The 12,697-nt window shown below is 37.0% G+C and overlaps 1 protein-coding gene across 7 annotated transcripts in view; it reads right to left on the bottom strand.

Annotated features, from left to right (window-relative positions):
* The window catches only part of NCKAP5 (NCK associated protein 5), a 1,181,736-nt gene that overhangs the window by 580,904 nt on the left and 588,135 nt on the right, over nucleotides 1–12,697 (bottom strand). For all 7 annotated transcript variants that reach the window (XM_066233486.1, XM_066233488.1, XM_066233487.1 and 4 more), the window contains one exon: nucleotides 11,293–11,356. In XM_066233486.1, the coding sequence (XP_066089583.1) occupies nucleotides 11,293–11,356 (64 nt within the window). The remainder of the gene's footprint in view (nucleotides 1–11,292; nucleotides 11,357–12,697) is intronic.

Here is a 12,697-nt window from a genome sequence, read left to right as displayed (position 1 = left end):
TAAGGAGAGATATTGAGGTCAACAGAATAGAACTGAAAGTCCAGTAACATACCTTCACATTCATATCAACTGATTTCAACCACGGTGCCAAGATAACTCAACAGGGGAAAGAAGTCTTTTTAACAAATGGTGCTAAAACAACTGGATAGACGCATGCTAGAGAATGAAGTTGGTCACTTTCCACAAACAACCCAAAAAATAACTCAAAAATGTATTATGGACCTAAATGTAAAAGCTCTTAGAGGTAAATATTCATGGCTTTTTAATGAGGCAAAGCTTTCTTAGATATGACATCAAAAGATATAAGAAATGAAAAAAATAAACTCACGTCATCAAAATTAAAAACTTTTGTATTTTAAAGGACACAAGAAAGGATCAAGAAAGTGAAAGAAAACCTATACAATGAGATAAAAATTTGCAAACCATATATCTGATAATAAACTGATTGTCCACAAAGAGAATTTTGTAAGAATTTCATAGCTGCCTTGTTTATAATAGATAAAATTGGAAACAACCCAAGTATCTGTCAAAAGAAAACTGGATAAACAAATTGTGACATGTTCATAAAATAAATTATTATTTCACTATAGAAATACCCACAATACATGATGAATCTCAAAAACATTACATTAAAGGAAAGAAACCAAACACAAAACAATTCATACTATATTATATATTATATAAATACATTTATATAAAATTCAAGAACAGGCAAATCTAATATGTGAATTATATAAAATATATCAATGGTTGATTCTATAGGGTGGAAATGTGTGACTAAGATGGGTTAAGAAGGAAATTCCTGTGGTCATAATTTTTTTTTTTATTTCAATGGAGGGATTGGTTTCACAATTAAATACATTTGTCTAAACTAGACAATTGGACAATTAAGATATGTGCATTTAACTATATGTCCGTCTCTCTTCTACTTTTTGAAGTATAAGAAGGGAAGTGCCATGCTCATGATGTCCTACTCCACCCATCCCCTTTTCAAACACAAAACACAGAGACATAGAAAACCATTTCAGCCTCCGGATGGACTGTCAGAATCTTCTTTGTGCATTAAATAGCCTTCTAAAACATCTGCCTTGTTAGAAATGGAACAAATTCTGCAGTTTCCAAGATCCCTGGTAGAATACTGTCCAATATCTGACTTGGAATAAAAGGAAGGTGGACATTTAACCTAAATTTTACTTTCAGCCAATCCTGATGTTAGCAGATATTAACTGGCGTGGGGAGTGCTACATGGTAAGGTAAGTAAGCATTGGCTCTTTAGGAATACCATTTCTACTTGGAAGAATTCTAGGGAAAACTAAGAGGCTGTAGACTGATGCCTCTTTCCAAAAATAGTAAAGATCAAACTCAGCCATGTAATACACAGCATTACTCTGAGAACTTCTCTGAAAATTCCTAGACTTTTGTGTCTTTATATCTATTGGATGTTACAATTTTAAAATGGGGTATATAATTTATTAACTTGGCTTATATAACCTTTTGCTCAACAAAAGTAAATCAGAAAAAGCTAAGAACTAGATGATTTCGCAGGTGCGATATTAAAATGATACTCATGGACATAGATAAAAGTGAAGTGGTTACCAGGGAGAAGGGGTTAGGTGAAGGAGGGGCAAGGGGAGCAAAGAGGGACAAATATACAGTGACACAAAATTATTTGACTTTGGGTTATGGGTACACAACATAGTCAACAGTTCAAATGGTATGGAAATGTTTACCTGAAACCTATGTACTCTTCTTGATCAATGTCACCCCATTAAATTTAATTTTGTAAATAAAATTATAGAAAAAAAAAGAATTGTATAATCTATACTTATACCCACATTGTTTTATATTAACATTAGGATTAGCTTTTAATACTCTATAAAAACCATGTTTGGATTCTGATTCTACTTAAATGAATAAACTGGTGTTACTAAAAATGTTTCTGCTTTCTTTATTTTGTGGTTCATTGGTTTCTGTTTTTATTTCATTATTTCTTTCCTCTTCTTTCCGTACGTTTATTTTATTATTCTTTACCACTGCTTGAGTTGGATATTAACCAATTTAAATCTTTTCTTTTTCTCTCTATTCCATGCATTTAAAGCTATACATTTCACCATAAGTATTAATTTGATTACATCTCATAAGGTTCTGTATATATAGTGTTTTCATTGCCATTCAGCTTAAATATTTTTAATTTCCCTTGTGTTTATTTAAAAATGAATAACTTAAAATATTCTACTCAATTTTCAAAGTTACCCAATGTTTGTCTGTTACTGACTTCTGATACTGCTGACTATAACAGGGGACATAAACAGCATGACATTGATGTATTTGTATTATGAATAATTTATATTATACATTTCAAGAAAGCAAAGACTTCATTTATTATTCTCTGCGAGATATGTTAAATAAATAAATGAACAAAATAATATGCAGGGCCTATTTTCAAAATTTAGTAAAGATAGAGAAACCTGTCCTGAAGTTCGGCACCTACCATTCTAAACTCTTAGAAAGTCATGTCCACTTGGCTCTCTAAATTATTAAGTTGGATTTTGTAAGCAAGAAAAAACAGTCCTGACTCTTTTCCCAAATGTATATTATGGATATTTTCAGCCAGTGATAAACAGAGAATGATGCTTGTCTTTTCTGGATGATACGTAAACTCAATACTATGACTGCTTCTAACACGAGTATATTAACATGAAGAAATAAGTCCAAGCTTTCTATGCTGCTAAAATCCCAGTTTTTCCCCAAATCAGTTGCATTTCTATACTGATGGTAACAAACTATCAGCAAGAAAAATTAAGAACACAATCTTATTTACAATTGCAGCAAAAATAAAATACATAAGAATAAATTAAACCCTGTTAAATTTAATTGCCTAAATAAAAATAAATTCCTTTTAAAAAGAATAAATTAAACCAAGGAGATGAAAAACCTGGACACTGAGAGCTACAAAACCTATGAAAGAAACTGGGAAAGACACAAAAAAATAAAAAAATAGTCTATGTTCATAGATCGAAATAATGTCATTAAAATGCCATACTATGCAAAGCAACCTACAGATTCAATGCATACCTATCAAAATTCCAGCAACATTTTTTCACAGAAATAGAAAAAAACAATCCTAAAATTTGTATGGAACCAAAAAAGACCCTAAATAGAGTCATATTTAGAAACAGGAACAAAGCTGGAGGGGTCACACTCCCTGACTTCAAACTATATCACATAGTTACAGTAATCAAAATAATTGTATTGGCATTAAAACAGATACACAGATCAAAAGAACCAAATAAAAAGCCCAGAACTAAACCCATGCATATATGGTAGATTAATTTACAACAATGAAGCCAGTAATAGACAATGGGGAAAGGACAGTTTCTTTAATAAATGGTGTTTGGAAAACTGGGCAGCCATAAAGAAAAAAATAAAACTGGATCACTAGTTACACCACACACAATACTTAACACAAAATAAAGACTTGAACATAACACCTGAAACCATAAAACTTTTAGAAGAAGACATGGGCAGTAAGCTACTGCACATCAGTCTTGGTAATAAGTTTTTGGATCTGACATCAAAGCAAAGGCAACAAAAGCAAAAATAAACAAGAGAGACATCAAACTAAAAAGCTTCTGCACTGCTAAGGAAGTCGTCTACAAAATGAAAAAGCAACCTACCAAATGGTCAAAAGTAATTGCAAATTACAAATCTGATGAGGGGTTAATATCCAAAATATATAAGAACTCATATAACTCAATAGCAAAATTATAAACAACTCAATTAAAAATGGGCAGAGGATCTGAACAGACATTTTTCCAAAGAAAATGTACAGATGGCCAACAGATCCATGAAAAGGAGTTCTAAATCACTAATTATGAGGAAAATGACAATCAAAACCACAATGAGATATAGCTCATACCAGTTAGAATGGCTTCTATCAAAAGATAAGAAAGAAATGTTGGCAAAAATCTTGTGTGTTGCTGGTAGGAATATAAATTGGTGCAGCCGTTATAGAAAACACTATGGAGGTTTCCTCCTAAAGTTAAAAATAGAACACCATATGATCTAGCAATTACACTTCTGGGCATTTATACAAAGTAAATAAAATCACCGTGTTAAAAAAAAATGTCTGTACCTCTATATTCACTGCAGCATTATTTACAATTGCCAAGGGGTGGAAACAATCTACGTGCCTGTCAATGGATGAGTAAATAAAAACCGTCCATATATAAGTATTTTTATTTCTATTATATATAATATACATGTGTATGTATGTATGTATGTATATACACACACACACACACACATACATACAAACACAACAGAATATTATTCAGCCATAAAAAAAAGTAGGAAACCCTTTCATTTATAATAATATGGATGGACCTTAAGGGCATCATGCTAAGTGAAGAAGTCAAACAGAGAAAGACAAAAACTATACGGTCTCATTTCTATGTGATATCTTAAAAAAAAAAAACTTCAAAGATATAAAGAACAGATTGATGGTTGTCAGAGGTGGGAACAGATCAAAAGGAACAAATTTTCAGTTATAAAATAAATGAGTCCTGAGGATATAATGTATAGCTTGGTAACTGTCATTACTAATACTGCTTGACATGTTTGAAAGTTGCTAAGTGAGCAGATCTTAAAAGTTCTCATCACAAGGGAAAAAATGCATAATGAGCTGATGGACAGTAAAAGAACCTACTGCAGTGATTGTGCTCATGGATTGTTACATACCTAAAATAAATAGTTACCGTATACACCTAAAATAAAGATGTCAATTATACCTCGATTCAAAAAAAACAAAAACCTTAGTTCACCATTACCCACCCTAACCTCACTCCCTTGACTACTTGCAGTTAGAGAATAAGTAGTATCACCCACTAGGCTAGTATGAACAACAACTTTATAATTCTGCCAAAACCAAAAACCTGACCCTAAGACAGCTGGTGGGTAAACTGGCATGTTTAGGGACTATAGTGTCATACTCCTCTTACTCCTGGGTTTTCCAACTCAGAGTTCCCTCTTGGCTGCCTTTAGTCTGCCAGATGCCAGACCATACAGCTGTCTGTATGTCTGTCCAGCACCCACAGGAAGACGGGCCTCCTAGGCGAAATCCTGGCAGTACACCAAGGCAATGTCTCCTGGGTTGTGTGCAACGTTTTTCAGTTCACGTGTCCCTTACATTAAAAGAAATTGTTTTGTTTAAATAACAGGTATTCGACACTGTGACTTTTGCTTTTTACAAGTTACTAAAAGAAAAAGTAAACTCAAATACTGCTGAGAGAGCAGGGGACAAGCAGGTTAAAAATAAGAATAGGTGTAAATCTCTCAAACGCTATGCAGATATTAGAAGAGACCCCTGCTGTTGAACAGAGACCCACTGGAAACATGAACAGAGAGTGGCTCAGGAGTCAAGTTCTTCACAGTAATTTTGTCTGGTTAGCAGCAGCTAACCCAGTCAAGTGCAGTAGTACTAGTGCCACAGCTGACTGTCCACACTGTGGCACTGAATGAGCAAGATCTGGTGAGGGCTACTGATATCCTACATTTGCCTCATTCTCCAACAAGGACAATCCAAACTTCTTCAAACCATCTTTTTTTTCCCTCTCACCATTCCTGAGAGAACTAGCAATATCTCAGTCTTTGACCATTACATCATTACTCCTTGGATGTTCACTGTGCAAAACTACCCCCCCTCACACACACAAAATGAATAAAAAACAAACAAAGGCAGTATGATTATGAAGTTATCCGATAGCGCAGTAGAGTAACACCAAGCCAGTGCCTGAATATCTGGATGCAGGGAAAAGGATACCATCTAACAAGTCAGTGGGGAGTCTGTGCTTCCTTAGTGCTTTAGATGAGTAATAAAGAATTGGCATTTTTCTTTTTCCAAAATAGAAATTAATCACTGGGATGAAAAGGAACCATAGAGTGTTGAGATTTTCCATAATATAACCCAGGCAGCATGTTTATAAAATTGTGTTTGGTAAGATATAAATATCTATAGTGTGCTGTATATATAAATAGCATAAGTATCTTTTCAATCAAAACAAACAGTAATATTCTTATGAATTAAAAAAAAGTAAATGTAAGAAAATGGCAAATATATTTAAGCCATTATTTATATAATTTGAAATACTCTCTCTGAGATATTTTATTCTCTGATAAATACATAAAAACATTTTCTGCTATTTTTTAAAAAGAAATACATATTTTTAACTCATTAACTCTTACTTCTATTCAATAAGTAAAATTTACTAGTTTGGAGAAAAAATATGATCAGAAAAAAACAGGCCTACAAAGTATTAATAAACTCTACATTTAAAATAATTAAAACAATTTAGAATAGAGTAAGACCAGACGAGGGTGAAGAAGAGGATACGCAGTCAGTAACTGACCCAGAGAGATGTGGGTATTTGGACTATGGTAAAAGTTAAATGGTAAAAGTTAAATGATTCCATAAATGATATTGTAAACTATTAATTAGCAAAAACATTCTTTTTAATCCTTACCTCGGGCCATTTTAATTTTACCTAGAATCTGCAAAGATTTACATACAGAAAAATAAAGAATATACACATTTAAGAAGATAAGGAGAATTATCTTTATAATAAGGGTGGAATGAACTATTTTACATATAACAAAATTAAAGATGACAGTAAAGTCTCAAGGACAGAACAGATCTTGTAGTAAACTGAGCCAGTCATAGGAAGCACAAGCTGAAACACAATTTCCCATAATTAAAAAAAAATACAATTTATAGCAATTTGTGAAAAACAATGAAAGGTACTTACAGCAGTGGTAGTTATTTCATGGAGGAAAGAGTTAAGAACCAAGGAAACAAATATGAAGCATCTAATATATCGAAAGAAACTGTTCCCAAGGACCTGAGTTAACAGAACAATAGAGCATGCAGAATTGACAAAAACCAGTGAAATAACATGTCCAAGGTCACACAACTAACAATTGGCAGAGCTGGACTTTAAATTGAGACCCGCCTCATGTTCAAGTTCCTGTTCTTCCTCCTCCCAGCTATGTGTCAACTAGCCATCAAAAAGGAATCTCTGCGTGCAGTGGGGTAACTTGGATTGAAATCTAGATCAAAAAAGGAGCATTTATAAGAAAACCTGGTGGAATTCTAATAAAATCTGGGGTTTAGTTAATAGCAACATGCCAATATTAATTGTTTAGTTTTGATAACTACGCCAGTTATGTTAAAGATGCTAACACTACAAAACAGGTTAAAGGGTATGCAGGTGTGAAACCTTACTGTAAGCCTAAAATTATTCCAAAGTAAAAAGTATGTTAAAAACAACCAAGCCCTGGCTGGTTGGCTCAGCGGTAGAGCGTCGGCCTAGCGTGCGGAGGACCCGGGTTCGATTCCCGGCCAGGGCACACAGGAGAAGCGCCCATTTGCTTCTCCACCCCTCCGCCGCGCCTTCCTCTCTGTCTCTCTCTTCCCCTCCCGCAGCCAAGGCTCCATTGGAGCAAAGATGGCCCGGGCGCTGGGGATGGCTCTGTGGCCTCTGCCTCAGGCGCTAGAGTGGCTCTGGTCGCAACATGTCGACGCCCAGGATGGGCAGAGCATCGCCCCCTGGTGGGCAGAGCATCGCCCCTGGTGGGCGTGCAGGGTGGATCCCGGTCGGGCGCATGCGGGAGTCTGTCTGACTGTCTCTCCCTGTTTCCAGCTTCAGAAAATGAAAAAAAAAAACAAAAAAAAAAACAACCAAATATCTCAAAAATGGTACTTTGGATACTGTTCTTAAAATGTGTAAGTAAAGAGATTTATTGCATAACGTCAAATTTTAAGAAGGGCATGCTTTGTATTAGAGATTTTGATTACAACAGGTTCATTAATAATGATTCCATGATTTTAAAAATAAATGTCTGCTTCAATTATATAGCTTTCCTGAAAATATTTCTTAAATAAATTTTTGCATACCATTTTTATTTTCATACTGTAAGAGTAGCCTTTTCAAACATAAGGTGATGTGGTTGGGATGAACTCTCTTCCATTTCTGCTACAGAAGTGGGCTTGTAACAGAAAGATGGAATTTGGAGGATTACCAGAATTGCCTGATTTAAGGAGCTGTCAGATGAAAGAATCAGAAATGGATGAATCCTGGGAGCAGAAAAGCTGAAGCATATAATTAAATAGAACACTCAGGGGGGTTTGAGTAGGTAAAGAAAGGGAAAAAATATTGAAAAAGAGGCAGAAAAAAAACCAAAACAAAATATAGGACATTAATGAAAATCAGGGTTTCTGGTGTCTCTAAGGAAGTGAGATGTGATCAATTATGGAATGGGGGAAGTAACAGTAATATGAATAGTAGTAAATCAGATCATATCACTGACTCACTCAAAGCCTTCCAAAAGCTCCAGTCACCCAGAGGATGAGCCAAAGACCCCTGGGGACCTTGAAGACTTACCCCTGCACTCCCCATCACTTCTCTGACGTCACCTTCACTATTCACCCTCTCCCTCCCTCACTTCCTTTTGCCACCCTGTCTCCATGCTGTTTCCCAGGCACTGAGGGCTTGGCACTGGCTCAGCTCTCTGCCCTCTGACGAGAGAGCTCTTTCTCTGGGTATCATGATGGCTCAGTCCTTCACCTTCTTCAGTGTTTACTCAAATACTACCTTTTCTGTGCTTTACTGCTAGGAACACTCCATTTAATATAGTGGTCCCCTAGAACTCCCAATCTCCCCGACTTTGACCTTACTTTCAAATCGCTGCTGCCACCATCGAACACTCTAGTTATGTTGAATGGCTGTTTCCACAACCACTGGAATGTAAGCTCACAGATTTTTGCCTGTTTTTTCACTGATGTTTCCCCAGTGCCTAAAATTGTACTGAGCACACGGTGGATACTCAAAAAATATTTGCTAAACCAATCAATGCATAAATGTGATTTTTTTTCCATTACCACTATTAAATTAAGAGTCATAAAACACTGGAAACTTTTCCAAAGTTATTTCTTGAGCAGGCAGAGTTATCTTATTGTTTGTCTGTGTTTTCTGGGTATTTTCTACTCTGAACCATTACTTTTATACTGTTTTTAGAAGGGTTTTGTTTTGTAAAAGACAACAGAGCTATACGCCTGTGATGATTTCATCTCCTGCCCATTTACTGTCAGAGTCAGAAGGATACATCCTTTAGAGGCCTATACTTTTACGAGCTTAACTACATCTAGTTATCACCAGAAAGAGTTCCCCATCATAAAAACTTTATATGAACAAATGTTCAGAAGCATGACACACTAAGCTCATTGTTACAGTAATATAGTGTTACAGTAATTAAATATACAGAAATATAGAAAAATATAGAAGATATATAAAAATAAGTTAGGATATAATATTAAAGGCCATTAAGGCAAGTGAATAAGGATACGCCCTCTGGGTGGGAACTAATCTAGTGTGTACAGATATGACAGGCAGACTATGCCTTCTGCGCAGGGCCCAGCTAGTGTGTGTGTGAAGTTATATACAGATAAAAAGTGACTTGATGTGACAATCCTGTAGATTAATATAAAAAAGGGCTCCCTGCTAGGAACTCATCCCCCCTCAAAAAAGGGAGTTTGATGTGATAATCCCATAGATTAGCACCTGCTAGAAGGCATAGGTCAGAAAAGGTACTAAGGCTGAGGGGCCCCCCTGCTGCGGTAGTCGCCCAGACTCCAATGTTGAGCATGGACTGTCTCCACGCTGCTCTGACCGAGGACAGCCAAGAGGAGCATGCCGACGGGGCTCCCTTAAGCTGCACCCAGGCACGCCATAGGATTCGTGAGTAATAAACTGCCTGCATGATTCTTGCAACTAACTTGTGTGTCGTTGTTCCTTCCCTCAATGGCAATTGGTCTTGGAACCAATAAGTAGAATCCTCAAAGCCGCCTCAAGAGTAGTTCTGAAGAGGCTGCCAGCCCCGCTGTTAAGCAGGAGTGTCCCACTGATGAGGAAGTCAAATTGGGGATGCCTGATTGATGTAGAGCTCAGGCTCAACTGACACTAAAGAAATCAAACAAGTCCAAACTCCTCGTTTTAAAAATATAGAAACTGAGACCCAGTTTTTGTTTCTATAAACAAAAAACTGAAACTCTGCAGAATGACCTAGTCCTAAACATTTTTGCAATGCAATAAAATTGCAGATTGAAAATTTTCAGTTCACCATTTGATGAAACCTTCATTTTCTCCAACGAACTTCCAATTCATTGCTCAAAACTGCTGCTGAGCAGTGGCTTCGTATTATTTGAGCATTCGAGACTCCCTTTGCATTAAGATCACTAGCAGAGCAGACAACGGACCACCTGAGTATTTCAGCATGCTCAAGAGTACTGTGCCTTCCGGGACCCACTCAACGTGCAGCCTCTCCTCCAGCCCTTTGCTTTCCCTGTCCAGAGAAGTATGAAGTCAGCACAGATATATTTTTAAATGTCTTACTCTTCTCAGTAGCTATATTATCAATGAATTTGCATGAAATCTAATGGAAACAGCCTTCAGGATCTAAAATGCATCAATTCTCTTTTTCAAGAAAAGCTAATTCTTTTGCTGAAACATTGCATATGTGCCCTTGTTTTTCATAAACGGGGAGGGGGGAGGGAATCTGGCATGTTCTCTTTCTTCCTCAGAGGTAACAGCAGCAGTTAATCCCCACGTGTACATTCCCAGGTCCCCAGACAGTCATCTCTGATGCTAGAGTAGCCCACAGGCAGATACTTGGGCACAGGCAGTCTATAAAATGAAGTTGAAATGGACCAAAACACCATATTGATTTCAGTACAACTCAAAACACAGTTTTCTAAATGGCACACGCTGAAAAGGACAGTGCAAGATGCATTGCAAATAGTGAAGAGAAGGAAAAGGATAAAAGACAAAGACGTTAGCAAATATCTTAGTGGTTTCAGGTTGTTTACTTTTTAAGTCTGAAGAACTGGAAGCTTGACTTATGCTCAACTGTCCTTGTCTGGCAACCTAAGATTGCTCATTTCTCCATACTGTGTTCACAGCTGGAAGCTGGTGCATCCAGTAGATCTTAAGAAAATAAAGCCTTATTACCCTTAGAACATTCTCTTCAAAGCCCAAATATTTTTATTAATCTCTTTCTCTCACCCTCTCTCCTCTGTGCAAATGGGAGAGTTCTCTACATTATAAACACATTATTTACCAATATAGCATTCAGTTCACTGCAAGCAAGCATTTTCCTTAGATAGCCTTAATGAGACAAAATGCCTTTCAAGCCAGAGACCAATGGGAGGGAGACTCAGAATTTGGACAGACTGGGACTTACCATGGCGCCCTCATTTCTTCTCTGGGCAACTTCTCGCTGTAGTTGGGCCACTGCCAGCTTCTCCCTGGAGAAACAAAAGAGCATGATCTCTGAACCCTTCTCCTCGGGGCAGAGGGACACTGGCACAGCTCGGAAATGTCCCCTGGGGTCTCCAGGGGAATTCCTTCCTTGGTTTAGCTCACTTCCTCCACTAAACTTTCTATAAATATTTAAAGTGCATTGTTTTCATTGAGTGTCATGAAAGAGACATTTTTTTTTTGCTTTGGATTTTAAAATAGCCAAATATAAATGCTGACTGTTGAATAAAAGCTTTACTTTAAATTCATTAACATATATTATTTGTAAATAAGTTTTCTGTGTCCTTTCTGTATCAACTTGGCTTATATATTTTTAATTATTTTTCTTTCTTTGTTGCTTTCTGTTGTTACTGAATTTTAAAAGCAAACAAAACATAACTGTATCATGCTTGAAATGATCAATCATTTTCAAGGTCTGCTACGTAATAGGCACCATGCTGGGGCCTTTTACCGATCTTATACGAGCCTGACAATAATCAGTTCTTTTTTTTTGTTTGTTTTTTTGGGTTTTTTTTTTTGTATTTTTCTGAAGCTGGAAACGGGGAGAGACAGTCAGACAGACTCCCGCATGCGCCCGACCAGGACCCACCCGGCACGCCCACCAGGGGGCGACACTCTGCCCACCGGGGGGGCGATGCTCTGCCCCTCTGGGGCGTCGCTCTGTTGCGACCAGAGTCACTCCAGCACCTGGGGCAGAGGCCAAGGAGCCATCCCCAGCGCCCGGGCCATCTTTGCTCCAATGGAGCCTTGCTGCAGGAGGGGAAGAGAAAGACAGAGAGGAAGGAGAGGGGGAGGGGTGGAGAAGCAGATGGGCGCCTCTCCTGTGTGCCCTGGCCGGGAATCAAACTCGGGACCCCTGCACGCCAGGCCGACGCTCTACCACTGAGCCAACCGGCCAGGGCCAATAATCAGTTTTATTGTCCCCACTTTTTAGATAAGGAAACAGAGGCTCAAAGAGTCTAAGTTACAAGCCAAGACACTAGTCAGTATGTAGTATATTAGGATCAAAACTAGGTTTTCCTTACTTCAAAGCTTAAGTAAAAAAATTTGCATCGCATTTTTCAGGATCTAGGGAATATGTAGAGTTCAAAATCAGATTATTTATTTTAGTATTTTTCATTTTAAAAACTGGTTCAGTTTGTGTCTTTTATAATCATAATTCTGATTTCACTTTTGAAAAAGCTAATCTTCACCAAGATTTTAAGAATACTGTATTAAGTTATAGATATCTGCATTTTGGACAGGTTTCAATTATTCTTTAAAATGTTGAGAGATGAAGGATGGTTCCAGTAATCCACAAATCTTAGTTTTAGCAAAGATTTTCCCTG

This window comes from Saccopteryx bilineata, chromosome 5 (genome assembly GCF_036850765.1).
Source record: "Saccopteryx bilineata isolate mSacBil1 chromosome 5, mSacBil1_pri_phased_curated, whole genome shotgun sequence".
Classification (NCBI taxonomy): Eukaryota; Metazoa; Chordata; class Mammalia; order Chiroptera; family Emballonuridae; genus Saccopteryx; species Saccopteryx bilineata.
This window is presented reverse-complemented; position numbering and strand designations above follow the sequence as displayed.